This window comes from Lolium rigidum, chromosome 6 (genome assembly GCF_022539505.1).
Source record: "Lolium rigidum isolate FL_2022 chromosome 6, APGP_CSIRO_Lrig_0.1, whole genome shotgun sequence".
NCBI lineage: Eukaryota > Viridiplantae > Streptophyta > Magnoliopsida > Poales > Poaceae > Lolium > Lolium rigidum.
The window spans coordinates 47,551,261-47,579,234 of NC_061513.1; the positions used below are offsets into that span (position 1 = coordinate 47,551,261).

At 40.1% G+C, this 27,974-nt stretch overlaps 1 protein-coding gene across 1 annotated transcript; it reads right to left on the bottom strand.

Annotated features, from left to right (window-relative positions):
• Nucleotides 1-789: 789 nt before the first annotated feature.
• LOC124668352 lies at nucleotides 790-27,376 on the bottom strand. Its single transcript, XM_047205512.1, has 48 exons — nucleotides 27,274-27,376; nucleotides 26,544-26,621; nucleotides 26,299-26,411; nucleotides 26,115-26,208; nucleotides 25,628-25,671; nucleotides 25,463-25,531; nucleotides 24,486-24,559; nucleotides 23,560-23,767; nucleotides 23,329-23,394; nucleotides 23,160-23,239; nucleotides 22,642-22,791; nucleotides 21,841-21,904; nucleotides 20,902-21,003; nucleotides 20,516-20,695; nucleotides 20,302-20,420; nucleotides 19,717-19,867; nucleotides 19,547-19,636; nucleotides 19,346-19,447; nucleotides 18,779-18,837; nucleotides 18,595-18,697; nucleotides 17,210-17,398; nucleotides 16,975-17,091; nucleotides 16,530-16,792; nucleotides 14,915-16,446; nucleotides 13,663-14,822; nucleotides 12,858-12,986; nucleotides 12,632-12,784; nucleotides 11,663-12,256; nucleotides 11,523-11,594; nucleotides 10,560-11,024; nucleotides 10,298-10,484; nucleotides 9,977-10,217; nucleotides 9,490-9,864; nucleotides 8,898-9,014; nucleotides 8,102-8,375; nucleotides 7,907-8,020; nucleotides 7,639-7,722; nucleotides 5,135-5,185; nucleotides 4,880-5,053; nucleotides 4,475-4,791; nucleotides 4,047-4,391; nucleotides 3,874-3,955; nucleotides 3,161-3,307; nucleotides 2,743-2,847; nucleotides 2,552-2,662; nucleotides 2,361-2,465; nucleotides 2,021-2,090; nucleotides 790-1,948 (listed from the first exon to the last, which is right to left on the bottom strand). Exons 1-48 carry the CDS (start codon nucleotides 27,368-27,370, stop codon nucleotides 1,287-1,289), a joined length of 10,278 nt encoding a protein of 3,425 aa, XP_047061468.1. The 5' UTR covers nucleotides 27,371-27,376; the 3' UTR covers nucleotides 790-1,286.
• Between the last annotated feature and the right edge of the window lie 598 nt (nucleotides 27,377-27,974).

Consider the following 27,974-nt stretch of genomic DNA (forward strand, 5'->3'; position numbering starts at 1 on the left):
TTCTATGCGACCACCGCTGGGGGCGCGACTAGGAGCGCCACTAGGAGGTGGGCGAGCAGAGGTATCCTCCATCTTCACCACGTGAACCGTCGCCTCGTAGTGCAACAGCGCCACATCATCATCATCATCATCTCTGAAGAGCAACGACTCCGCCAACCAAAGCAGATCGTCCGTCCATGCAGTAATACAGAAGCCTCCCATGCCGGTGCGGTTGGCCGTCTCGAGTCCAGCCTCTCCACCCAACCAGAGGACCCAGGGATGGTCTTGGCCGTGTCCAGATTCCAATCCTCTGGCGGCACGCCCACGACCTCCAGATGGACCCGATAGCAGAACAAGCGCCGCGTCGCCTTCAGCTGGCGGTTCCACACACCAAACCTGGGAGTAAACTCCCTTCCATCAAGGGGGCAAATCAGACGTGCTATAAGTTTTTTTGACGCAAAAATAAAAGAAAATATGCAAAAGGGTGTGGGGTGGGGGTAGTACTTGGTTGATATTTACATACGAGAAGTCTTATGCGGCGTATACAATTTTATGACCCCAACATGAAGTTGGTAAGTTGCAATTTATTAGTAAGGGCCATGCTACGAGCCCAGTTCTCTTAATCATATATTCTGAGTATGGCCATATGAACGGAGTGTTGAGCTACATTTTGCATAGTCATACATAATCATGCGAAGGCATGTGAGGACAATTTTGCCCATTCAACTTTATTTTAATTCAATTTTTAAGATAGTAATCTTGTAAATCAATAACTTGTATCAACATTTTGGTAGATCCGAGTCAATTAAATAGCTAAAAGGTCCTGACAATGGTTGGATGGGACCATATATTGACTTGAATTCATTCAAGAAAAATTTGAGTGCCACTTTCATTTACAAAGCTGTGGACAAAATTCTCTAAACCTACATTTGTACATCTGGTCTACCAAAAAAAACAAAACCTCAATCCTACCTGTTCCGTGGTGGACCATCCAGGAGAAATGTTGGGATTGTTGGGTTTCCACCGTTATACCACAAAACTACGCCAGCTACTCCAGTCCCTCCTTGTATGTCAGAATCTATCCTGATTTACTAATGATATTAACAACTGATGCTTACAGATGACGATCATTTGTGCTTAACGTGCCTTCGTCAAACGTCTTGTATCGTATGATGCAGCAGCCACAAGTTGAGCTGTTCCAAGGGTCATCCACGTTCACGTGATGCTGTGCAGTGATCTTGGTCTGAGGTGTATGCTGATTGCTCCCTCTGACAACTGTACTAAGGATCAAGACCTAGAAACACATCTCAGCTAATGTTGCTCCGGTGAAGGATGTTCTTATCCCATCTCCTTGCCTTCCCCTTTTCGATAAGTGCCGTTAAGAACTGCAACGTGCCCTCTGCGTCTTCGATGTTTGGCAGCTCGACACTGAAATGAAATAGTGGAATGAAGGCGGAGCTCCTGGGAATGTCTCTTGATCTGCCTCTTTTGTCCCTTGGAGATGTTTCTCCGTTGCTCCCAACAATGTTAACTACCTCCTGAGCTCTGTCCAGATGAACAATAGATTTGAGGTTCATCTCAGTTTCAATCACCCACTGTGGGTCAGGAGGAACACCGGCAAACTGGGGTGACCCTAGATCCACCAAGTACCGGCTCGAGACTAACAGGAGCAGTTTCTCAGTAAGCACGAGGAACTTTCCAGGCTCTCGGACTGTCTTGCACATGACAAATGTCTCATCCTTCAGCCTGCCACCATCAGCTTGGAGAAGCAGAGATACTCCAATTGCTTCTTCCCAGGAGTATGGGAACAAAGGACGATCTCTGGCAACAGGCCTAGAGAAACGGACACGCAAGCGGTTGGATTCATGAGGATTGCTTCGGTTTCTTATGCTCTGCGCAGTTCTGCCTGTGGCTTCAAGAATACTGGCCATAGGCCTAGCCACAAGCCCAGCTGTTCCCATCGCTATACCTGCAGAACAGATACAGGTCAATGTCACAAACAATAACAGCTGTTTACAAAGGCCTATCAAAATGGCATTACCTGATATAACCCCAGGAAGACCATGTTTCTCAGCACCTCTGATTGGTGATTGGAGAAGCCCAGTCAGACCCTGCAGAACAAGATCGAGATGCAAACAATGTATGCAGTTTAGAGATAAGTCCAATAAGATTCTATGGGACAGTGAAAACTGAACGCGCAGGAGTATGTCAGTGAACGGTTGCAGTTAATAATCGTGTAGAACTATCAAAACTATGTATCAAGAACAACTCATCAGGCTCCAATGAAAAGGAGGTCATCTGCGATTTAGTAATTACAGGTCAACATGCTTTGGCTATAAAGGGTAAAACAGTAATACTTGATCAAGAGAGATGGATTTCACCTCAAGAAACCCATTCAGTACGCCTTCCCCATGCAAACCTAGCTGTCTTTCCCGTTCATCCAATTTGGAAGCGGCTTGCTCATCATATGTAAATGCAACAAGGCCCTACATAATGAAATTTACGTGAGTATGAGACTGAGAATTCTGGAGAGCGTAACTTCCAAGTATCAAACTGGAGCTCAGCAAAATACCTTATAGGCAGTTTTACTAAAGTGAGAAGTGGCACTACTGACTGCATAAACTGTATTTCCAATAAGATTTTTTGAACCTTGTGCAATACCGTTTAATAGGTCAACAGGACTCTGTCAAAGAGCAAATTATAGATCTTTAAGAAAAAGGATTAGAGAATTGCTAATTCCTTCTAAGACCTGCATTTACAAACCTGCAATTTCCCTTTCCTTGAGGCAGACATGAAGTCCTTTAAACCAAATCCAACATTCCGGGCAAAACCCATAGGATTACCTATAACACCAGCAGAGCCAAAAACCTGCACTTACAGTATATTACCACAAATTCTGCTCCCAAATTCATGTAGTAACTATGAACTATTGAAATCCAGAAAATATGAACCAAGGTAGTCCTTAACAGGAAAAGAGAATGAAATGGACAAAATGTTGGCACAAACACATGGTTGCAGCCACTCAGGCACTGCAGAAGATCTGAGAGAGATAACAGACATCCATGTTTTTGGTTCCAACATTGTCAATAAGCTTAGTAAGGTTATTTTGGACAGCATACTGAGATGCAAAAAATCATACTTGACTAGAACAAACGATAGCTTGAATGGTGTGCCCATTTACCTTATAGAGTTCATGAAGCAACTGCCTGCTATAGTGCCTCACAAGAATATCCTGAATTGATTGCCAACTTGCCATAAGATTTTCTACCATTATTTCTCCTAGATGAACTGGTACTCCTTCGACATCAATGAGGGCCATAAGGCCTCTCTGCAACCCAAATGCATAATTAAGATAACATACAAGGAAATACACTTGTAAATAACTACACAGAGCATACATACAGACCAAGTGCTGTGAACAATACATGTGCAGATGTGCTACCAGGTAACTATTTGCACATGGACATTAGTAGTCCAAATTTCCTACAATAGATTAGAGCTTCAGGCCAAGCAAATTTATTGTTTTGGAACTCCAGCATATTTGGGGATTTGAAGTTCGCATAAAATATCCATTTAAGGCAGAGCCACAGGTGACAGACTATCTGTAACAATCAGCAGCGCACTCTCCGAGAGAAAAGAGAACTCAATGGGTCCAGCTTTTGTTGAAGGATTAATACTATCACCGTATAAAATAAACTTGTGAATACCAAAGCACAGCCACTGCTCTGATGTGAATACCACACTTATAAAGAAGGGTTTTTAAAGACATTTTTTTAAGGAAGTAGTAACATTTATAGGGCCAGTAGATATCTATGAGCAACTAACTATCCTCTAAAGGCACGGTCAAATTCTTATGCAAATATATCTCCCTACAAGGGATGGAGTACTTTTCACCTGAATAGCAGTACTGTTATTGAAGCTTGTGCTGGAGGCTGAACCACCTTCATTCCTACTGAGCCATGGAGTGCTAGTAAAACTGCATCAAAAGACACAATCACTGGTAAACTGATAATGTTTTTTCTGCAGTGGTAGGTATTCAGAAAACATAAACACGGAGAAGAGATAACCTGAACGTTAACTTGACAGGAGTCAACTCAAACAATTCAATATATACTTTCTTCTGTTTCCTGGCTAATAGGTGTATCTGTTGCCATGGTGCACCAATCGGGATAACAGAAGGCAGCAGTCCACTGTCTTGATAAGCGTCCACCGTGTAGGAGCTTTGAGGCTTGTCTGATAAGTTCTTTGAAATTTTCTCGTATTCACCAAAAATATCAGCACCACCATATAAAATATTGGAGTCTACACTTTTATCCAACTGACCAAAATGTACTCTAGAGGAAACGGATCTAAAAAAGTCAATCATGCTCAGGACAAGTCGTTCTTCAAGTTCTAGGCAGAAAGGTGCTACACTGCAAACCACCAAATGAAGAAAGTTACCACAAGTTCAGATATGAACATCTGAAATAGCATACACCGGTAGGGTAAATAATACCTTATGTTTATACGTTGGTACGAAACAAATGATGCATCTCTAGTTCTCCATTTAACTGCAGCAAACTGCAGCACGGGTTCTAGGGTATTAGAAGAATTTTTACTCTCATTTTGGGATTTCAACTTGGTGTCTATACCCTTCAGAAAATTAACAGACTTCCCCTTATGACTTCCATCAAATAACAGCGTGACAGGGTATGGGCTGTCAGAGAACTGATTATCAATTTGCATACTTTGAATATCAACTGTGAATCGCTGCTGATCTAAGCTCTGCATGGCAACAATTCTCATATCCTTGGCAGAAGCAAACAACAATTCCTGTCAAAGAAAAAGAAGTATAGTAAAATAAATGCTGTGCTGAAAATTTCTTGGTGGGATTCAGCATCAATCGTAGCACTCTGTTCACCTGAGGAGAAGAGCTTATCAAGGATATCCCCATGAATGGTAAGTGTATTCTGATAACTTCAGTGAGGTTCAACTCAATCTCCTGTTTCTGATCATCTTTTGGTTCCCTTGATCCAAGAAAACCTGTTTCTTTTGTGTCCATATTGTGACAGTTCGAATCAATAATACTGAGCACCTGCAGTTTATTGTTGCAAATTAAAAACGAACAAGAAAGTGCATTGTCCAAATCTTGATACTTAGTGGGCTTTGAAATAACCTTTATTGCTCCCTCTGCATGCACCGAGATGCCGAATTTTCTTTCGGCTTTCTGTCAAAAATATTTTTGAAACAGAAGGTCAGAAAGCAACTGGAAAATATCAACAATCTTTAAGCAGATAGACTAAGATTGGGATACTCCCTCCGTCCCATATTAGCTGTCGCAGATTTTCAGATGTATCTAGATGTATAGCTGTACCATATTAGCTGTCGCAGATTTTCAGATGTATCTAGATTGTGTGTCTAGATATATCTGAAAATCTGCGACAGCTAATATGGGACGCAGGGAGTACATAAAAAACCAAGCAAAAAATTCCGACTTGGCCCTTTCTTAGATGTGATTAAGTAGCGATTTTCCCTGATCATTATAAACATAACTATGCTTAATCTGGTAAAACAATCCCCAATGTAACATATCTTCTCCACACAAAAAATTTGAAAGCACAAAAGGTGCCTAAACAAAGGTAAATGTCCTTGGCCGGCTGATCTGGCGCACACTTCAAATGCTTCTGAAGGTGTTGATCGAGTCCAAATCTTACGGTCAAGCACATGGCATAGCACGTCCTTATCCTGTGAAGCACCCCTCCATCCATCTATCGTTCAATGCAGGTCCCTCCCTCCCCCCCTCCCTCCCTCCCTCCCTCTCTCCCTCTTCATCTCTCTCTCTCTCTCTCTCTCTCTCTCTCTCTCCGACATATCGGAGAAGGCTCTGGCCTTTGGGTAGTTGCTGCCGTCGAGCACGAGGGGCCCTCCCGTTTGCACCAAAATAGGCTGATGGCGACCTCATGCACGTGTCCAAGTGGGACTTCTTACTCTTAGCTTGGGGAGATTTCACTTGGGGTGTGCCCACACTCCCCAACACTCCCCAACTTCCATGCTGACAAATGAGATGAAGCTTTTACTCACCACCGCATCTGGTAGGGAAGAGGGGGGAATGTAGCAACTGATATTTTTGTTGCTATTATACTCTTGGTCGTTGCAAAAAGAGAAACGATTTAGATTGGCACAAATAGGTGGTGCTGTGTAACAGAGAAAAGACTTGGCTGTTATGTTGCATTAGTCATATAAGGTTGTTGCATAAGTTCATCTTTGATTGGGAAAATATTATTTTTCCATACATGTATCCATAATTCTGCCTTTGATCAATAATTGCTACATAAATGTTTGAATTTTACTTCATATTAAAAAGTTCTGTTGCAACGGAAGTTCGATTTTGTTACAGTACTCTCCCCTCTTTGGTGTCTTCTTCCTCTGATTCCTTGTTAGTTTCTTCGTCCTCTTGATCTCTAGCTGCAATATTGTGTCATATGAGGTGAGGCAAGCTCATAGCAGGGAGGGAGGTGGCCAGAGAGAAAAGGGATAAGTTTTTTCCACAGGGAGGTGAGACGCTACGTTGCCCGGATACGGCGATACGGATACGGATACGGATACCGCGATACGACGATACGGTGGTTTTTCAAAAACACGGATACGGGGATACGTTTGTATATATGTAATAAATATTAATAATATATATAAATTACTGATTTTTGTACGAGAATAAGAATTACTATATGGGAGTATAGAATTCTAGATGTATATCCGGACATTCCAATTCAATTGAGGTGTTCTATACTTCTTTGTTCTATCCCATTCAATCGAGTGAACTAGATTCCAGATTTATCTACAAAAATAAGATTCTAGCAGTCTGGTCTCGTCTGATACATGCCGGTGTTTCATCTGCACAGTGCAGCGGCGGGCTGTTTTGGCTGAATTCAGCAAGCCAGCAAAATTAATTCGGACAGAATGTCAGGACAAAGAAGAAACAGAGAAGAGAAGATCACAGGAGGTGAAACGGACCTGCACAGTGCAGCGTTGGGCGACGGAGGGTCTGCTCAGTGGCTGGACCATTCCTCCGGCGAGGCGGCGCAGCAGCACAGGTGGCCGGAGATCTCCTGCAGTGTGGCGGCGCGTGACGGGACGCCCAGGTCCTGGGCTCGGGAGGTGAGCAGACGAAAGGGGAATGGGATGGGTCGCTGTATAACTCCTGGGGTTTGGGGTTCCCGTATCCCCCAGCCGTATCGTGGGTGTATCCACTGCGTATCCGCTTTATTTTCTTTTTTTGAAAAATGAAAAATCGTCAGATACGTACGGGATACGTATCCAGCCGTATCCGGCCGTATCCGCGTATCCGAACGTGTCCGACCCCTGATACGTGGCTTTCTTGCCGTATCCGTGCAACCTAGGTGAGACGTGGAAGAGGACAGAGAATGGTGGGTGAGGAAAGGCCAAGCGTTGAATGGCATTTGATTGCATGGCTGATTGGTTGTCGAGCTAGCTGATTGGATACACTTGGTCGACTGGCCGACGCCTAGAGCTTGCATTAAAAATTGACTCATGATTAAGTAGTTCTTCTGAAATTCCAGTCAATATTAGCTTGTTAACAAGAAAAATGGCGAGTTGGCACTTGATGCATTCAGTGCAGTAGCCACGACATGCTAGTCCAAGTTGAAGACATTAAATTACCTCAGGCGTGGAAGGTAGGGACACATGAACATCATCACTGAGAACATCCAGATTATATGTACCCAAACTCCGTTCCCCAGGAACCTGTACGATTGTACGGAAGAGAAACCATTTAGTATACTTGTTTAACACAATAAACTGAAAAAAATATTCCCTCTGTTCATGTTTAATCGACACAACATCTGTACATACGTAAGCTATTCCATGTGCAGCAGGCATGTCGATTTATTCCGAACGGAGGGAGTAAATTATAAGCTCAATAAACTACCTCAACAGTAAGACGATGAGGATAGCAAGGTTCATCCCAGGCATATTGACAAGACGTGTAAGGATATACGATTGTTTCAATAGATTCACATCTCTGCTGATATATCCGCAATTTCTGGATTTATAAAAAAAAAGAAATCATATAAACTTGAGAGCCATACAGTTTCAAGAAAGCTACAGAGCAAGAACTATTTACCTCGAGAGAAAAGTTGTCAATCCTGTAAGGTACGAAACCAGTCTTGTCATCAGACAGCAGAATCAGTATTGTACCGGTGGTGCTGTTATTTCTTCCAGCAATTTTGTTGTTGTGTATGTCTATATCAGCATTTTGTACTTCCACTCGAACCATGTTTGACACACCTGAGGCACTATTCCTCATTTTCACTTGAGCATCTCCCAGGTGGTCAGGGAAAAAACTACCAGACCATTGCCATCCCGGCCCATCAAATCGAATCGAGACAAGCAACTCTCTGCAAACAGAGTTTTATCAGCACAAACAGTAAAGACTGGAAAAGGATGTATAGAGAAAACAGATAACCATAACATTCTGATAAGATTGACAGCTGAAATCAGTAGTTTGTAATGCAAGTCCCATCAGTCTTAACAGGGGCTGTGAAATGAATGAACCACTGGAAAAATGAGCCATCCACCATCTGAATCCAAATTTCTATATATATATATATATATATATATACTAACTGGTGCACCATGGTGCCTGGGCACCACGAATCATATAAGGAAACCTGCACAGCAAACTGGGAAGTGATTTGTCTCTGTTTCTGATAATTGAAAAGTGCATTCTCTCTCCTGTTGATATTTGGAAAGTGATTTTCTCTCCCTTATACACATATGATGCAATCTGGCACCCACGATGTAATTGTACGGTCATGATGTATGGTGCCCGGGCACCATGGTGCCCCAGTTGACTAAGCAAAGCTAATTGAGAACAAAAATTCATGGCTAAGCTCCAGAAACAAAGGATAGTAACTCACCTGGCTGTATCAGCCCAGTGAAGAAAAGAGTGTTGCCCAGAACTTAAATGCTTAGAAAATCTTGTTCCCTTTTGTTTATAGAACAGATCATTGGTGCAGGCATTACAAATCACATACCTGCAAAACAGGGGAAACAGATGATGGAGTAACTCATTAGCCAGGCCACCATAGAACGAAAAGAGTTACATGGCAGGAAAAAATGAAAGAAACTGAATAATAGTTTTGGTTGGCTACAGGGCTAAGTTACAATGCAATAAGATAAAAGAGACATACGCCTGAAATTATAGCATTCCAGAACTATAATGACGATCACAGTTAACCATATTAAAAAGAATGAACCACAAAATGCTACTGCACAGCTCTGTGTGCTAAGTTTCATTTGTTATGGGAAAACTAAATAATTATGGTAAGCTACAATAGTTTCCATTTTTTATGTGCTTTGCTTTTCTTTCCAGTGAGTGGACCTGGCTCCAAAACTTACTATAACTTGACAAATAATCACGAGCGCTGAAAACAAATAGGTCATTATGGGTACTGAAAAACAATGTTATTGCCATAACAAACAGGTGATGAAATGGTATCTTCCAATTACCTTGGCTGGAAAGCGACAGCCTTTGTTCTCCCAAAGAGTTCTGTTGAAACAGGTACAGAAGTTACAGCAACTAAAAAGGCACTAGAAGTAGATGATTGTGGAATAGTGAGACTCGTTGAACCACTGGCAGGGACAAGGAGAAATGGACTCGACCAATCTCGTCGATTTGCTTCAGTTCCGCTATTAGGTACAGATGCATTCAGCTTAACCAAGAGTTCAGTTGCAGGTGTATGTCCAGCAGGAGCAAACATATAAGCTTTAGCATCTTTGTCACATTCTTTCTGCGCATGCTCACTGCTATTTATAGCTCTTCTGTTGGAATGAGAGCTGCGTCCATCAATAAAATCCAACTTTGGGATTTTATCTGCAAAGCCTCTGGTATAAGAAACACACACAAGTTACTACAGATATAAGAACCAAAAAAAAAAACAAAGTTAAGATTTTAACACAAGCATATGGATGCTTTAAGGGGCAGAGAGCCACTGACTGCATGGATGGGTCTTCTGAAACAAGAGAAAGGCCATTTTTTCCAAGCACATGTCGAGTGTGCCCATCTAACTCAAAATTACAAGGGATAACAAGGGTGGACCCGCTCCTCTCATAGCTGCTTTCTGTGACTGTAAGCAAGAGATCTGTGCAATTGTACAACAGAAATGGCACAGAAAGGTACAGCTCTCTTGCACCAGAACGAGCATCTGTTGCTTTCTCCAGTGTAACATTGAAAGGACCTGCAGAAGAAACAACTACCAAAGTTTTAGGTATTCACTATCAAATTATTCAGAGTAGAGAGAAAGACCGAACTACATACATTTTGAGGCATTTGAGTAGAATGCAATCGTCTCTGTTGAGGAAAATTGTAAGCCATTTGATGTGGTTCCAGTAGAAAATGATTCCACACGGGGAAACTTTATGGCCAAGGACCTGTAATCTTGAATATGAAATGTGATTCCAAGATCGTTGGAGGGGTCAACAAAATAAATAGAGGCAGTGCCGACCTGGAAATAGATTGAGTAGCAAATTAGAGAAAAATTAGAGTTAGATGATATATCTGCATGGTGTCAGAAACTTGCCTCCTTAAGTGAAACCTGATGCGCAACCCCACCATTATCTATTGTCAAAGATATGCACACAGGGAGATAATTCTTTATGAGAAGAGGCGTACTAAGTCTGACTTGCCGGATAAAATGTATCCTTGTCGATGTCTGTTTAGAAGCCTTTGAAGCAGGATTTCCGAGATTTGGTTGTGCATTCAAATGGTCAGTGCAGTACTGACCTCTCTGGGAACTACTAGATGAAGGGACAGTGTACTCTTCAACAGATACACAGCAGCGAAATGGATCGTTACTAGGGTGAGAAGGATAGCACACAGACGATTTCATAAACCCGACCCTGCTTTCACGTGAAAGTAAACTTGATAAGGAGTGAGTTTCACTCCACAAATAAGTTCTGCCGACAGGATGCCACCTAATCTGACCAGCCTCAGACAAATGAACCGGCAGGGGAATCTCTTTGTTTGGAAGAATCGGCCCGATTACCTGCAGAACAAGGTTTCTTGAGAAATCTCATGTTTGGTTCCTCGTGGCTCATCAATGTAATCAAGAGTTCACGACTGTGAGTGGCCAAGAGGTTGATATTAGGTAGACAATGAAGTATACAATAACACGTTTAGAAGCGAAAAATTGCACAGATTTAAGCAGGGCATCCACCCTGCAGCATACTCTGCACATTGTGCAAGAATACAACCAGAGTTAAAAGCTGCTGGTAGCAGGCAAGCTACCGTTGAATTGTTCTTTGGCACCTGGTCTACTTTTATTTCACATAAATTAATATTTTGCATCAACGTGACATTAAAGTTCGAACAGGAGTTACCAACCACCTGCTGTTTGCCAAGTTTCAAACCAGTTTTTTCATGTTTTTCTCTAATCTAGAACACGACTGAACAATCTAACGGCACAATGAGGCCAACATCCATTTACCTTTATCAATATTTTTTGAAACAGTTGCAAAGAGAATTAGGGTGTATATGGATATACCTTTGAAGAAACACCAAATGGTATATCAAACCGCAACTCAAGGGGCATTGATGTTGCATTGTTTAGTATGACCTATAAAAAGAGACCATAAGCCCGTGCATGCAGCTAATGATGTAACTGATCATTTAAAAGGTTATTACCGTCGAGTAAACGCGTACGAGTTTGCTATAATTCTGTAAGGAAACATCAAGTACGACAGGCACAATTAATCCATCATGATGACTACCCTTTCTATTGGATCCAAATGCTTCCAAGCTTTCTTCACAAATAACTGGCTTCTTACTCGAAGAGAAGTTTACTTCAAAGAAGTAAATGCCCACAAGGTCAATCGAAATTGGCTTAGAGGACCCGGAAGTTCCGTCAAACTCAATGGAAATCATATAGTGTGAGACTGCACTCATCCATTTCTCAATGAGGTGTTCAGAAGATCGTGCTTCCCTGTGCTGGAAGAAGAATTCATCTAGAGTTTCTTCAACATAAATTGGGACAGAATATCCTGCTGGCACAGAATTTTCATCTACTACAGAGAAACTATCAATGTCATCTGAATTAACAGCACCACGATACACCTTGAAACTAAATGGCAATGATGTGTCATTTGAGAGAATATATGGCGCATATCTTCGTGTGTGCACATCACGGCTTAATCTCAGGATTCCAGGATCTTCTCGAAGACCCCCACCACTACTTGGATTAAGAGAATCTGTAATCATCTCACTAAGTCTGAGGATAGCCTGCAGATGCAAATCATGAGATCAGAGCAACATATCTGAGAATCAGGATTTAGAACACATGCAGATACCACATTACTGAGTTGATTTTTAAGAAACTAAGCTAAGTACTCCCTCCGTCCAAAAATAAGTGACTCAACTTTTTCTAGATATGGTTGTGCATCTAAATACATCCGTATCTAGAAAAAGTTGAGTCACTTATTTTGGACGGAGAATGTGTCAATGTTCCTTGAGAACAGATATATAGCTACAATATATCTGCAGAACCTACTGTCCTAGTTCCTGAATCACCATTTAATCAAAAACATATAATATTGATAAACAAAACAAATTGCCTCTTGACATGTTTGGAAAGTATAATATGCCAGGATCATGTACCTCGATCAAGGGTTCTGATATATTTACATTAAGCTGCTTGCTTGAATTCAGCAACACCTCGGTACTGGGAGATACATCCAGTGCATCATCAGCACATTTTTGAAGTACATTTAACTGAATGCTTGAGGGCTCTATAAAAGGCTCCCACATAACCTGCACATGTATATATTGTTATTCCTTTACCATGAAGAACGAAATACTGGACAAGTACAAAGGATGACTTTACCTTGTCAATATTGTTGTAATTTATTAAAAAATCAACAGAAACAGAAACTTCCGTTCCATCACGCATTTGACTAAATTGCAGTAACAGGTTCTTCACCAAGGTTTCTATAACAGGCCCGTGACTACTCCACTGTCAAAGCATTGTCAAGAATCAGAATGAGTCAAATGTTAAATCTTGACTTGAGCGTATTTGGGTACATATAAAGCACACGCAAACATAAACCAAATTTTCTTGTTTGATTAATTCCAAAATGAACTCTCTTTTTGTTAAGGACAAAATAAAACTATAAAGTCGCTTTACAAATTGAACTGCAAGGTTTGACCAAACAGAGCTAACGATCCATTACTGGTCATGGTACTAAACCTTCTTTGGAAGGTACTCCCTCCGTTCTAAAGTAAGTGTCGCAACTTTTTATAGATACGGATGTATCTACACACTAAAATTTGTCTAGGTACATCCAAATCTAGAAAAAGTTGCGACACTTATTTTAGAGCGGAGGTAGTACCAGCTAACATTTCATTCTGACATTTTCAACACTATTCAGCTCACTTTAGTACTTCATATTTCATAATGCTCCTTTCTTGAAGGCAATATATTCAAATTATGTTGACATTTTATCTACCAGATGACCAAGAAAATGGCAAGGTCACCTGAGACTGCAACTTTTTGCAGTGATATCAATCTCACAAACCTGAATAAAATATTCAATAAATAGCTGGTTTAGGTAGATCTGATAGACACCTAATCCTTAGACCGTGGAATTTCATCACAAGAAATCAACAACTAGCAGTGTAGCATAACATACCCTTCCATCATTTAGCAGGAGAGAACCTTTTCTTAACCCCGCCTTGAACGTCACAGAACAAAACGAAGAAGCCGATGATGACGATTTAGGAAATCTGAGTTCCATACTGCGCCAGAAACTAAATATTTGGTGCGAAAAACTAACATCCATGTATTCTGCTTGTAGATCAACGGAAAGGTGTGGTGATTTCATTTTTGATTGATCAATATAACCACTAACTTTAATCTTAGAGATATGCATGAACGGAACAGAGGCACCCTTGTCCACTTGAATCATCTCCAATATTACTTCTCCTCTATCTAAATCACATTTGAATTTCGCCCAACTTTCACCGAACATTACCACCAAATGTTTACTCTCAACAGTTAAGGTGATAAACTTGCAACCTCTTGGTTCAATGCATTGAGTATCATCTGTACAGTGCATTGAATTAGAACCAGAACTCCCATCAACCCCTGTATAATTGTTTGTCTGATTTTGTTCTTTCTCCCAGATAGGTACATGAACGACAACAGCAATATTTTCACATGTTACCACCAAGTAAGAGTTGTCTTGCGAACTAAAATCTGATGCAAGAAATGATGACGTTGCAGAGTCTGAAAAATGAGGCAAAGCTGCTGGATGCCCCGCATCCAGACTGTTATCTTCCTTTCTTATGTAGGAATGAAAATGGTTGATAATGATATCCCAATCAACTAAATATAACCAGGTCTCGAAAAGAGGTACAGCAATTAATATCTCGTCTCGCCCAGCAAGATGCTTCATAAACTTAATTAGAACAGGAGAAGATGGCCCATCAGAAACTATGGAGACAAGAGTGTGACCACCAGATGATTGCAGAGCTAAAGAGACAATATCCATGTCAACACGCTCGGGGTTTTCACCAACCATTACAGCAGAAATACCAAACTCAAGGTTTGCAGTGGCAACCTTCTCCAATGGTAAATCTTTATCTTTTGAGTGACCAAAGAGAATCATCAGATCCTTGGCAAAAATAGTGATATTAGTAGGCTCATTAGATTCAACGCTCTCCTCATTGGAACTTCCACATTCTAAAAATTGCCGGGCATTGCCTTTGTACATTCTACTTTCTTTGACGATTGAACTTAACTCATCAGTGATACGAAAAACTGCCTCCAGCCCATCCATAAAATACAGATCTGTACAATAGAAGACAAAGTACATGCTATTATTGTAGAACCAATACATTTCAAGAAATGTTTAAAAGCAGAAGTATGACCCAAATCTATACCTTCAGCAATTAAGTTGCATTTTGATATTTTGCTCATGATGAATGTGGGCAACAAAGGCTGCTCAGAGCAGGATAGTTCTTTGCAAGGAACTTGAATCCATATACCAGCATCAAGCTTTTCTACAAGAGAATGGATTCTGGTAGGCATGTCCTCATCAAACTTCAGGATAATATTTCTTTGCTCGTTCAGGAATACAAGCGATATGGATGCATTTCTTGAACATAGGCTGATGACATCAGCTCTACTGGAGAGCATACACTCTGAACTGAAGAATTCTTTGGGAATACGCTTGACAAATTCTGCTGAGATTCCAGTTGCAATGAACTCACAGAAAAAATATGGAACACCAAGCTTTATACAAAAAATCTCTTGATTTTCGACAGGAAAAAGTATAACACAATCACATATCTCAAATTTGTAGGTGATACTGTCATGCAATTCTCCAGAACACTTATTTTTACTTGCCACAGAGTGATGCTGTTCCACCACAGGATTCCAATCATCCAATAGAAAATATCCAATAAACATCGCCAGCAACTTTGATGGCAATACGCAGCAAACATTTTGGGTTGCAATACATACTTCAGTTGAGAGTGCAGATAAATCCTTTTTAACATGTATGTTGAGTACATTAGCATTACCATGTGAATAAGTACTCCAGAGTTGCTCATTAATACTTGGTGATGTCCACGATGAAGCAAGCATTATATCTTTAGCAGACAACAATAGGTCCCATGAGTTTGTGTCTGCCAGTGACAGTGTTGCTATAGACTCAGGAACAGTTAGTGTTGCTAAAATACCACATGATTCATGGAAATGCACTCTAACTGAAACAAGTGATAGATCCAGAATAGTTGCGCTGACATTATTGGTAGCATTTGGGGATATGGATGAACAGTTAGAATGCTCAGTTTTACACAGTATGCTGCTTGCAAGCTCTGATCCACAGTGGCCATTTAAACCTGAACTCTCATCACACTGTTTACTCTTTGAAGATGCAATATCTAAGGCCTGAACACCTTGAGTTTCTAAACATCCAAAATCGGATATGATATCAGCACGTAAAAAAGGGAAGTGATCAACAGAAACTCCACCATATGATGTGCTCTCAGCTGGACAGAAATTTGACAAGGAAAGCTTCGGAAATTTGGAAGTGGTTGCTTTAGATTTCATGGAACTGTGGTCCAATGCTGGGGACACAACAACATTGCCAGCTGGAGATAGTGCATCAAGACTTCTCAAAAACTTGTTTATCTGGCCGACTACAGAAGGATGGACATGCAGATCAACATCATTTAAGTTCAGCTGGTATACATGATGAACTTGTTCATTATATTTATGACTTCTGTAGTGCAACTTTAAGCAAGCTTCAGTAGCAGAACTTTCAGGACGTCCTGTCATGTTAGTAGTAGTTCTAGAGTTGCCTGATGAACATAGCACATCCAAGCTCGATTTGTTCTTCAGATCAGTGGACGTAATTTCAACCATCTTGGTGATGACCCAGAGTTCTGGTAATTCCCACATAGCATACCTACAAAAAACAACACCAATTCACACAATAAAATCACAGAAGATATTCAAATCAAGATTGCAAGATTGTGAACATTGATTAACCTGATATCAATATCTCCAACACCAACAGTGATGAATGAACATTCCTTGCCATCGTCTTCAAGGTCAATAATTACACTCAATTTGTCCAGCTTGAGAGAAGCAGACATATTTGAGGCAGGTTTCTCGGGTCCACCGGTCTTGGTATCATCAGAAGTGTTGATTCCAACTAGGTTACTTTCTTTCAGATAGGTAGACACATTAATAATAGCGCTGTACATTGTCTGAGAAAAATAGATATCGGCAGATGGAACAAGAGAAGCAACCTGCCAAAACAATGGTTCCAAAAAGTACGTTCACAGAGACTTACATACAAAGAGGAAAAATATAGATGAGCGCATAGTATACACTATACACCGAACCATCTTCTGTATGCATTCCTGTGAATATAATAGGATCCAGAACATCAAAACCATACAAGAAGTCGTCTATCCTTCAAAAACAATACCTCCAATTGTTTCAGCATCGGTTCATCCAAGAATATGCACAATCTAAAAACAATAGAAGCATCCAGTTTGACCAATGTGGAGGTTTTATCATGTCTACCAGCCATTGACACCTTCACCTGCGAACATACATATATACATCATATATATGTATACATATATACAATAGAAGCATCACTGGTTCATGTGGATGCTGAATAAGGAAAAAAGCGAAACAGAATATGCACAGAGCCTAACCTTGAATCCAGTGAGGCTAACCTCAAAATGATTATATAGGTCATCCAACTGTAAGCCAGGAAGCAGGCTGTCAGAAAAATAAGTAGATGTTTTCTTTGATATGTAATCAAGAAAACAATTGGCTTGCGCCTGAGATTCCTCCTCAACTGTATCTTTGGATCGCACGGATACATCTTCAGCCTCAAAAACCTGCAATTTGCACTGGTTTCAACAACAAAGCTACCTACTACGAACCAGAAGTTCAAAAATAAAGAGGGACAGCTGGAATCATTTTTCCTTCAATACTATTGAGCTGGAACCATCCAATCGTATATAAAACCTACATATGATTTCATTCACCTCCTGTGTGATTGGAAAAATCGAGTGGAAATCGTATATAGCCTAGCTGCAGAGGTAGAATCTATTGGATGGTAATGTAGAACGGGGACCATAAAGTAAATCCATTCAGACTTGATCTCAACTATTGCACTGGCTGTTGTTGTATGGCATGACTGTTTCTGCTGCCGAATTCGGTGAAATGGACAAAGTGAAAGTAACCTATGGCTATGCTATGCACAGTATTACATGCTGAGATCATTACTACTGAAATTCATTTGTTATCGATAAAGCACATCAATATCTGTTGTTAGCTTGCATTCACCACGAATGCATTATCCTTATATGTTTATCTTGACCAACTGCTACACATCCTGTTTAAGCACACCACTAGGCGCTGGTATCTCACCCACCTGACCAGCTATTTCCTCTGACTGCTGCCACACTTCAAGGTTACTGTCTTTCGGTTAACAATTATGTCCTCTGTTTATTACTGCCTCCGATCCATAATACGCGTCGGGGCTTTAATTCAAATTTGGACCGACATTTATTATGGATTGGAGGGAGTATTACAAATACTGTAGCACTTCAAATCGAGATTTTGAAATATCAAATCAAGGTTTACGGAAAAAGGCAAACTTTTCCACCCATTTCAAGAAGTACACTTTTGACCCAATTCTAACATAAAAGGAGGTAAAATACAAAGAGTGTACTAACTGCAACGTTCATTTCCATAGGTGCTTTATATTCAAAACAAAATCGAGGGCACATGAGACCTTATATTATGAAACACTATGAGCATAGGAGAGTAGTTATACCCTACAAATTTGCCTAGTATTGTAATTATTAGTTTATTACTACAATGTCAAATTTAATTCTCAAATGAAACAAATAAAATTCATTTGATTTTTGTAAATCTTGGTTATGTCCGGGAAATCAATTAAGTAGCAACCAACCCAAAGGGGATCTGGAAACCTGATCCATGGACCCTTGTGATCATAGAAATTCCATGGAACTAACATGCTCCATGGCCAAAATGTAAAACACTGGTGTTTATCATTAGCACATACCATAGTAAGTTCTTCTCTTCCACAATCTTGTGATGGTAGCCTAAACACGAAGTGGTGAATCCTCAAATCCCAAAGATGTTTCTTTTGGTTCCCAGACATGTACCTAGAATCAAATTGAAATAATTACTTATATTCAACTGGCACACAACAAGAAAAATATCGAAGTAAATAGGAGAGAACATACTTTAGTTTGGAGAGAAGTCTTGTTCCAAAATTATCAAAACGATTTAGTGAAGAAAGCACCTGCATGCATGTAGAATTGCTAGAATATTACTTTGGCATTTAAACTCGTTTCAGGTGACAAAAATCTCTAACCTAGCAAAAGTTAACATATATTCAAGTACTTGAAAGGCACAACAGGTGACAAAGAGAGCTCATATCAACTAAGAATAAATAAAAAATAACATATTTGCCTAAAATCAAAGCTGATTTTTAGAAGAAAATTGGAAGAGGATATCATATTCAAGATTGCTGGATCTTACCCAGCACTTCTACGAATGGAGAAACACAGATTTTACAGACGGTGGAATATAGTTGCAGTAAAAAAAATTTATACAGCCTATGTAGTCACAAAAATAGTTTCACTTGATAATCCAACTAGCTTATTGGCTATTGAATCTTTCTCTTGCTTCAGTTAGCCATATTTAATAAATTTGATTTGTAAATAAACTCACAAAATAAAGCAAGACCCCAGAAAATAGTATATCTTTCCTCAAACGGTGGAGCATAAATGTACAACATGAATGCTTACCCTATCGTGCTGAAATTGGAAAGATGAAAAAATCTTATAGATGTGCAGAAGATTGAAGAAGAATTCTGGTTCGTAGATGGCATTGAATTCCTGGACAACAACCTAACAAATGGCAGGCAAAATAACAGAAATCAGCAACGAAGAACACCACAGGGATACTATGCAATGAATTCACCCATCTTCTGTAAAGAATACAAGTACCCGTGTTGAAGCTTCTGAGCTTTCATTTGACTTCGGAAAGTCAAGTTGAACACTGATAACAGGTGTTCCCAAACCATCAACAGTGCTACACTAAAATATGTTACGGTTTAAAAGATACAGTTCACAGAAGGGCCAAAAAAAACTCTTGAGAATCAAACTGTAATGTGTACCTTTTCAGCCAGCAAGATTTTACTTTTATTAGCCGGGTTAGTAATCTCAAGTGAATCAAGCCAGGCAAGGATAGTTGCTGAATCATCCCATATTTTATATTCAGTCCCAAGCCCACTAAACATTGCATCAATAAGCTTCATGCCAAACCTCCTAATAAATCAGCACATAAGTTAGACAATATCACGATAACAAAGAGCCTCTCACATAATCTAAACCATGTAAACAAGAAACCGAAAATCAGGCAACAAACAGAATAGTAAAAGTAGTTTGTAATTGTTTAAAACAGAACGAGTCAATGGAAATATTTTACTAAATTACAGTGGGCTTTTGGGGGTACTTATGTTTTAATATCTTAGGAAATGATAACTAATAAGTACAAACTGTTCGGTTTAGAGCCATTACTGAAATATTTTACTAAAAATAGCAAATACTATCTTTGACTAACTTTACTTACTAAATTGTTTCTATGGCACACCATAGCAATGACACACTGAGTGTAAAGCTATTATTACAAATAACAGAATTACTGCAAGACAAAAATATGAAACAACCACCACAGAGAGGACAGGGGAGGAGACACTTGCTTGAAGGTGACAGTAGTAAGTATCTGAGGAATAGATAATTTCAAAGAGTAGTAGTTTTCTTTTGTCAACTGATTTTCAGCAGAAGAAACAGGATGAAATTCCGTCCCCTCGTATATATCCTGAAATGAAAAACTAAGATGTTCCTGAATATCATTACATTAAAACTAGCAGATGCTAAAAGAATATGTCATGGATCGATAGTTTAGAATATAACCTTAATAATGTCTTCTGAAACAACGCCAGCAAATGAACTAGTGTCAGCTGTTCCACCAGCACCAAGCATTCCAAGAGAAAGCCAGTTTAACCATCCTCGGCCTGCCCCAGCTAACTGCTCATCGGTTCGAGGACTTCCTGGACTAGGAAAGTTGTCTTTTGTAGATTTTGCAGACAACTCCTGCCAATAACCACTGAGATGTTACACTGGTGCCTCTCTCCAACTCCTCCAATAATTCATAGTATCATTACTACTCCCTCTGATCCATATTACTTGCCACTAACATAGATGTATCTAGACACATCTTAGTTCTAGATACATCCATATTAGAGGCATGTAATATGGATCGGAGGAAGTACTATTTTACAAATAAAAGTACAAAGTACCTGTAGTTGTTGCTCCGCAATTGTTCTGTAGTTAACTATATCATCTATATCACAATCTTTGTCCAGAATTTCCAGCTTTTGTAGAATGTCATTACTTACAGGCTGAAAATGGCAAGCTTGAACAAGTGAGTTCGTGGAAAGCATTGTATAATCATACATCCTGCGCTATTATTTTATCTAACTGGTGCTATGTAGCCTGTGTGACCAAAACAACTGGATGGACATATATACATATTTAACGGGATCTAGTCAAACAAATATGACCGGGAACGGTAGGTACACCATCGTACAATAAAAATGTTTGTGTGATATATCATCGTTTTCCTTCGTAAGTTGATTTCGTTACACAAAAATGATACACAACGTCAGTCCGGCATGCACATGATTTATACAAAGTTGGAATCAGATGTTTGCTCCAACTAACAAAACATGTCCATTTAGGACAATAATGTTCTTCATACAGAATGTTCATACAGTTCCGCAATAGGTACTTCAAAATAGTTAACACGATCCTTAAGGAAAGTACTCCCTCAGATCCATAACAAGTGTCAGGGTTTTAGTTCAAATTAGCTTAAATTTTAACTAAAACCTCGAAACTTATTATGGATTTAATGTTGGTATGTATATCCATTTGGCCTATCACACACACACAATACAAAACATGCAGAAAATGCATTTTATCACCAATTTCGGCTGACATAGTACTGATGTTGGTGTGTATTATATGCATTCGGTCTATACAGATAATAGAAAACAAAGCAGTAAATACATCTTATGACCAATTTTGTTTGACATAATGACAAAGTGTAGTATAGACCCCTTCCTCCTGCTCTATTGGCTTTCCTTTTTTTATTGGTAACAACCATCTGTTCATGTGTGCGTCAGAAACACTAAAAAAATTATGAGGAAATGCATGCCATACTGAGAAAATCACACCACCTGTCCTTTCTGCAATAGCTCCAATTTCGTTCGGTACAGATTGACATATTTCCGACGGTTTCCCCTGTTAACCATACCAAACAGACATACATAAAGCATTTGAAACTAATATATGCACACACTAATCAAGAAAATGATAGATTTAAAAATGTTGTATGAGCAAAAGATGGAAAATTGGTCAACATCACTTAAACTAAGATCGTTAAACTGCACATGTCAATGCAACATGTTAACACACAAAAAAGAGTACAAAAACATAACTACATAGTCATAAATCATTAAACTAGAAGTGTTTAAGTAACAAAGCCTTATTCTGCTTTTCAATTAAAGAACAAGAGTGGCAGTTGTTAGGTTAGAACAAAAAAACTAAGTCAGCGATTGCTAGTATCCTACAGTACAGAAAATGCTGACTTTCTGATACTATTTGTCAGCAGATAGGCTCCATGCATTGTTTAGGTGTGAAGCTCTGAGCTCCCTAAAGCTTGTTTAAAATGAAAACAACAACGTAGAGTATATAGTTATGAAATATTTTACTGAATTTGCTACCATTGGCAAACCTAAACTTGATATAAAAAGGATAAGGGCCAACTCATCAGGTTCCTTACTTGCCCTCAGAAACAAATTTCAAGCAACCTTCAAATCTACCATCTGTAAGCGATTACGAAAGCCTACATACTTACACTTGTTTCAAATATATGGATATCATTCTGTCTAGCAATAATTGGGACCCACTCAACTACAGTTTCTCTTTGCACACCTTGCCGATCAAGTTGAACAGAGAAGAGTTAATAAGAAACTCACAGTCGCTGTCCCAAGAACCTCCAAGAAGTTTTCTCCAATTTTCTGCGAACATCTGCTGTAATAGATTCCAGGGCATACTGCCACCACCTTTTTTGCCAACCTTTATGGCTCTTAGATAAAAAGCTCTCAGGCGGACGGTAACGTCCATATCTGTGAAATAGTGGCAATAAGCATTGAAGGTAGCGATGACTTTATTGTTACATTACGTTATCCTGTCAGCAAATGCTCAAGTAATCTTTTGTTCATACTTAGCAAATCCCTGAACCAGTGAAACCAAAGATCTCATAGTGTTCAAGCACAGGTCATGATGCTAGAAGATTTACAACAGCATTATTCCATCAACGCAGAAAAGAGGAATATTGTGCATTAAGGTTTACATTTAGGTCAGAATAAGATTTTGACAAAAAAGAGCAAATAATTAATCCAATGGAGTATGAACAAATACATGGAAATGGAACCTATAATAGATGTCAGTAATCAGAAACTAGTTTTTGGTCATGTAAATTAGAGCAGCATACTTTTTCCGCAGAGCACAGATGGTGAAGTGATCACAAAGATTCAAAATTTGCTGAAGCTGGATTTCATCAATTGATAGAACCTACAGAGAAAATGAAAATGCAAGGATAAATCAACCCTGAAGTGATCAACACATCTACATTGTGTTAATAATAATGAAAAAGAACGAACCAAAGCAGTTAGTTCTGCAGTCATGTCATACTGAGACGCACCATCACGCTTTCCAGAGTTGTTGGCCTGTGATAAAGATGAAATTCCATCAGGACAAGCTGCTCAGCATTCAGTGAAAAAATTGGCGGATTTAAAGGTAACCAGAAAGCTTTTGACAGCCTTTTCGCCAAATAAAGATGCCTCATAATACCATCATTGATGAAAATATGTGCAAAGAAGAGATGCACTTACAAGCACAGACACGGACACACAAAATGGATTTATAAGATAATCATCTCTTGGGTGGGCCAACCCAAGACTGGAATTAGAATGAGCTTCAGTAAGAGCACCAACATCATATAGATCATGCTGTTCTTCTAACTGATGACAGTAAATGCCAACATTCGATATGTTTATTTTCTTGTTTACTTCATCTTGTCTGGACCTAGCCATCAATGACCTAAAGCACAAGAAAAAAAAATACACATTCACCATCCAATGATTGAAATACCCAGCTATCGACAAACCTAACAAATAATAAAGATAAACAGTAACATTTACATGCATATTGGCCCATAGATAGCCAGCCATTAACATGTTTTTTATTTGGAAAAAGTGTAGACGACATTTTTTACAACGAACTGACTTGATGATTTTCACGGTATATTGTATAGCAGCTATACCGATGCATGAGAATGACCGGAGGGTCAGATGATTAGCTCGAGTTGGTGGCTACCCCGCAACCCGGGTTCGAATCTCATCATATGCCCTGGGTGCTAGTGCCCATGGGTCTCCTTTTTATTTTAGCTACACCAGTGCATATAGCCAAAATACTAAAGTGTGTTACTGTAAACTTTTAGGCCACCACAGGAAACTGAAGTTAAATTTCTAGTGAAATTTGGATTCATTCAAGACCCGTAGCTCATAAGTCAACTTAGTTATGTATAATCACTCTCTCAAAATATGCTCCAGCTCCCAATGGTTTTTAACATTTTCAGTAACTTCAGTCACTTCGAAGCATTTTCGTTGCTATTAAGAAAACATCTCAGTTTATATGCAAAACTTTGTCCTAATCTTCAGTACCACAACAGTTGTATACAAAAAAGATTAGACTTAACTAGCAAAGTGAAGCTTTTTTCTTGGTTTAAATAGAAAAACAAATGATCAGGCGCACTCACATGGCAAAGCTTTGCTTCTGCGTATCTGTTTGTATTGACAGACTGCTGAATTCCAAACCAAATATGAAGCCCCCCTGATAATGATATATTACCAAGAAAAACATGTATAGCTGAGAATAATAGACATAACAACAGGAAAAACATGAAGACAGCACTGAAGATCAGAATTGAAGAGGTGATACATGCGTAAAATGCACTTGAAAAGTAACGAGATTTCTACTACTCCCTCCGTTTGGTAATATAAGACGCTTAAGTAGGCCAGACTAGCTAGCTAAAATGTCTTACATTTATAAACAGAGGGAGTAATATTTATCTGTGGCACAACCATTGATGTTTCGGATAACAAAGAGCATTTAGGAAGTTTCTATAGGATATCGACCTGTGGATATTCCAAGAGTTTTATTAACAATATGCCAAACTGTATGTATGTAGATATGTAACTAAGTTCAAACTAGGCACAACAATGTGGCAATGCAAAAGTAGCAAGGTTCCAGTTGACCTTTATGCTTTACAAATTAAAAACAGCAGGAATGTCTCCTGCAAACATACCACTGGGTTATACTATTCAAACTCTAACAGTAGAGCATTAAATGATAGAAGAAGAAATCGAGTGGCATAACTCCCAAAAATACATAAAAGCAGAAGAAAAAAAAGAGAGAATTTGATGGTCACGATGTAGGAGCCACATGGATGAGTATTTTGGAAATGGCCTCTTCATAGATTTAGAAATAACGCAACAAATAATCCACCTAAGTCCCTCTAAATCTGATCAATACAAGTTAAACCCAACCGTCCCCATGATAGCATACCACCCAAAAATGGGTTTGCAATTGATTTTTTTCCCAGTAATTAGTAGCTTCAAATACTTCCTAACTTTTTCCATCTGGCAACAAAAGCATAATTCCATGTGACTAAAATAAAAATTGTACACGTCACTCAATCCACAGAAAAGGAATGTACGACATAAACATGAATACCTGATCTTTGTGGGATTCAGCATATATGATGTGAACATTTCGTATGGAAACTTGGATGTTGTCCAGTATCTGCCAATAAGAGTCCAACAAATGCAGCAAAAATTACCAGTGTTTCAGCATATCAATGTTTTAATTGTTCAAACAATAAAACCATAATTTGATTACCTTTGCTGACATGTAAGATAGAAGTGATTGTCCCGTTTGGTTATCTAGAAGTCAAGAGAATTAGGATTTTCAGCATGATATTTGCAAAAATTATACTAACAATGTGAAAAGTATAAGTAAATAAATGTGGTGTGAATTGGTAATAGTTAGTTCATCACTGGAATCCTAGAGATATTCTGATGTGATTTCGTAGATATAACATGTCTTCGGAAACTCCGTTTTCGCATCTTTGTGACACTGATCCCATATTCAGTATTTAGTACTCTATGTAAACGTACATTGCAGATTTTCTTTTCATAATACATGCTAATGCAAATGCAAAAAAAAAAGTAAACGAAAACTGCAAGGAAAAGAAACCTGAAGTTACCACTAGCAGTCTAGCACATACAGCTGAAGTTAGCACGGTGACAGGTGAAGTGAATTGCAGTGACAAACTGATCTACGTGATTTGCAGAAGATGACGAAGAGCAGAGGAATCATGACAAACCTGTGACTCTTCTGGAAAATTTAGCAAGCTCTATCGCATTAAGTTTAGCCAATTTCCCCGCCAGTTCCCTCTTATCAAGAGACTCGGATCCCCACTGGTAAAGAAACAGAGCATTCACCGAGTCAGAACACCATCGACACGCTAACTAACCAAGGTACATACGACCAGATAAACAGCGGCATGCCTCGGAATCCTCCCGTGGACACGCACACACAAACACATCCTCGATGACGATAATGATAGGGTCCCACCCGAGTTTCTTCCACGGAATCTTTATGCTTAGCTTCCCAATTCGTCCTGCAGGACCAGCGGAACGGGAACAGCTTAGAATTTACACCTGCGCATGATTTCATCTAGACAGGAGCGAAACAGCAAAAGTGCTGGTGACGGCATCCGGCCAGACAGTCGAAGTGGGGTGACAGATTGTACCAGTCTTAAGCGCGAACGGCAGCTGCAGGTAGTCGAAGGCTTCCAGAATGAGCTCTACGTTTTCCAGTAGGATTTCCTCTGCAGAAAATGAAGCCATCAGGTCAGACGCTTAGCCATCATCATCATCAGAGAGACGGCCCAATCCGGACCTAAGGCGCACGGATGTTACTGATTCTAAGCGGGAGCAACTCGTACGTATATCAGTGTCAGTGACCGACGCAAAGCGTAAACAAGCGTAATAATAATAATGAAATCGACACGAACTGTGCAGAGAAAAGTTCCCAGTGCGACCAAGCCCAATGCCAGCCACGGCTTAATCAGAACTTGAAAATCAGGAGCGGTCATAGAATTAACCAACGAACGAATTTACGACCTAAGGCGCACGAATGTTACTAATTCTAAGCAGAAGCAACTCGTACGTATATCAGTGTCAATGACCGACGCAAAGCATAAACAAACAAGCGTAATAATAATAATGAAATCGACACGAACTGTGCAGAGAAAAGTTCCCGGTACGACGACCAAGCGCAATGCCAGCCACGCGTTAATCAGAACTCGAACATCCGGAGAGCTAGACGCGGTCGTGGAATTAACCGACGAACGAATTTACTGCCGCGGCAGCCGCGGGGCGACGAGTTAGAGGACAGCGGGGATCAGGGCACCCGCTGGCTGGCTGGCTCGCGGGGTGTGGTCGCTAGCGCCCTTGGGAGGCGGGGGATCGAGTACGAACCGTTCCAGATGCCGATCTTGAGCTGCTCCTTCTGGATGCCCTTGACGTAGCGGCCGAGCAGGCCGGCGAGCACCTGGCTCACCACCCCCTCGAACATGGCGGCGGCGGCGGAGGGGGAGGGTGAGGGTGGGGAGGAGTAGCCCTAGTGGACCAGCGCTCCCATGGCGCGGGGTGGAGTGGAAGGGAGGCCGCGGAGGAGCGTGGAGCGGTGGAGGGGAGGGGAGGAGGGCGAGTTGGGTTTGGGAGTTCCGTTTGCTTGGAGGAGGAGGCGGAGGCGACGGCGATTCGATTCGTGTTCGGGGCATTCGGGTTCCAGCCGCTCCCCCGGTGCGTGCAGTGCCTGGGTGGAGCCGTGCGATGTACGCAAATCTGCACCGTATTTCTGTACGGGAGTATCCGTACTTTGTATACTTGGTATTACAATGATACAATGACGAACTAGCATGTTACAGTGTTTCACAAAATGCCATCTCATTCTCCAATTCCAAAAAAAAATACAGTAGGACATACCGGTTGCAAATTTGCGACATTATGTCTTCACATATCTCTCCTCTTATCGGCGACGTCATCTCACTCCTATTCGATGTAACAACTCTTCGTTTCAACCATGAAACAACCTACAAGCATAACAATAAATTTGATGTTTCCTCTGTTCAAGATGGTTTAGCTAGATGGAGTGTATAACTTGAGTAGATTAGGTT

Coding starts and splice junctions, on each gene's coding strand:
- LOC124668352 (XM_047205512.1), bottom strand. CDS start 27,370: ATGTTCGAGGGGGTGGTGAGCCAGGTGCTCGCCGGCCTGCTCGGCCGC. Junction 23,240..23,328: donor CTGCAGAACTAACTGCTTTG/GTTCGTTCTTTT, acceptor TTTTCTCTGTAG/GTTCTATCAATTGATGAAAT. Junction 8,021..8,101: donor TTGACAACTTTTCTCTCGAG/GTAAATAGTTCT, acceptor TTATAAATCCAG/AAATTGCGGATATATCAGCA.